The sequence below is a fragment of the Amblyomma mixtum genome, chromosome 2, assembly GCF_055824585.1.
Source record: "Amblyomma mixtum isolate Tamu chromosome 2, ASM5582458v1, whole genome shotgun sequence".
Lineage (NCBI taxonomy): Eukaryota > Metazoa > Arthropoda > Arachnida > Ixodida > Ixodidae > Amblyomma > Amblyomma mixtum.
Window position 1 is genome coordinate 302,340,739 of NC_143013.1, and position 1,703 is coordinate 302,342,441.

Genomic DNA, 1,703 nt, shown 5'->3' on the forward strand with positions numbered 1-1,703 from the left:
GCATGATACGATTTATCATCATGACCCCCGATTATTGGTCGCCGGTTACCCCTAGTATAGGCCGCCGGTTCGGAATATTCTGCGGCAAACGGTTGGCATGATAAGATTTTTTCCGACGCATGGTGCTGACAAGTTCTACGACATCGACGGCTTTTCGACCGAACAAGCTGTATACGCTGCCGCGTAAAAGGCATAAGAACAGGAACAGACGTCAGCTAGGCACGCTCGACCTGTTTTATTTCCTGTGGCATGAGCCAGTGAAACAGAACAACGAGGCTTGGGTGGTGTCCCCACAGTGCGACGGCGAAAAGCTGCATTCCAGGGAGCAGGTTTTTCATCAGCCAAAAGACAACAGCAACAAAGCAACAGGACAAGGCATCGTAGTCTTTGCCATGCAGCGATGAGGTGAAGTGTTCATCCAAAGGCTCCCCCACAGCCTTAACGCGGGCAGGAGGACCCTTCAGGCGGTTCGTAGGATGATGTGGACGCCCGACTCGGTGAAGACTGGCTGCGACAGCTCACCCACCTTCAGCGCGAAGGAGGCGTCCTCAAAAGGCTTCTGCATTGCGCCACGACTGAATAAACCCAGGTCGCCGTTCTTCTTCGCCGAGCTACAGTCGCTGAACTTGCTTGCCAGCTCGTCGAAGGTCGCCTTGCCGGACTCAATCTGCTCTCGGTAGCCCTTGACGAGGGCGAGCGCCTCCTCTTTGGTCCGAGTGATGTTCTCTTCACGCCACGAAGAAGGCCTGCGCGAGTCACGGTGCTTGACGAGCAGATGCGAGCAGCGCACCTCGTCCTTAGCCTTCGATCCCATGGGCCTAGAGCGTGCGGCCTCCGTGGGACGCTCCCACTGGCTTTCCTGGGTCAACTGGTTCAGGTAGTACGGCTCACCCGTAGATCGGCTCAGACGCTTCTCCCAGCCAGCTGGCAAATCGCCTGCCATGTCTGCAGTCTCCGAGTGTTGGTAAGACGTGCAGTGGGGAAAAAAAAGAAAACGATGTCTTAGTGGACGGCCGCAAATGGCGTTGCGTTCGCTTACCTTACGCGATTACTTTCACGCGCTTCAACATAGAGTCGCTGTTCATTACGCGATATGAAAAGGAGCAATGTCGTATGCAGTGGGATGAATATCTCATGTTGCAATGTCTCACGAGGGATAGTCAGTACATTGCTCGAACGGAAAAATTACATGCTCCACAATGGCGTGAGATTCTCCTGTTACAACTCTCGAAACGCACGATATGCCTCTGTCCGCCTCCTTTTCTGACCGAAGCGGCCTCACGCGGCATAAATGAAGCAAAAAACAGGAATGGCACACTAAATTCTGCTGGGACTTTTCATTGGCGTACGCTCAAAGGAACGCGCGAGGTCTCTTCTGGCTTTATCTTCGAAACGGACGAGCACGTGCCGCACCGCATCTTCTTCGTTCGAGGGCAGCGTGTAGGCGATTTTTTCAGTATCCCCCTTCCGTCCTGCGAGGGAAGGGCGATACTGCATCGCTGGAAATCTCGGTCCATGATACACCTATTCCCGAGGTGGAAACAATACGGATTTTGGGGCTGCTCATTAACAACAAGGGTGTGAACGCAGCAGCTATCACCAAGCTCCGAACGGTGTGCGAACAAGTCATCCGTATGATATCTCGGATCACAAGCAAGAAAAACGGCATGCAAGAACAGGATACCCTTCGACTAATACAGGCC

The 1,703-nt window shown here is 53.5% G+C and overlaps 1 protein-coding gene across 5 annotated transcripts; it reads right to left on the bottom strand.

Moving 5' to 3' along the window:
- Nucleotides 1-216: 216 nt before the first annotated feature.
- LOC149364712 (peptidyl-prolyl cis-trans isomerase NIMA-interacting 1-like) lies at nt 217-1,449 on the bottom strand. 5 transcript variants are annotated; one of them, XM_089570170.1, is made up of 3 exons: nt 1,246-1,449; nt 1,040-1,077; nt 217-945 (listed from the first exon to the last, which is right to left on the bottom strand). In XM_089570170.1, exon 3 carries the CDS (start codon nt 941-943, stop codon nt 461-463), a length of 483 nt encoding a protein of 160 aa, XP_089426296.1. In that variant the 5' UTR covers nt 944-945; nt 1,040-1,077; nt 1,246-1,449; the 3' UTR covers nt 217-460. The 5 variants fall into 5 exon arrangements, with proteins under 5 accessions (XP_089426296.1, XP_089426298.1, XP_089426297.1 ...); XM_089570172.1 differs by having other exon boundaries at nt 217-952; XM_089570171.1 differs by lacking the exon at nt 1,040-1,077.
- Between the last annotated feature and the right edge of the window lie 254 nt (nt 1,450-1,703).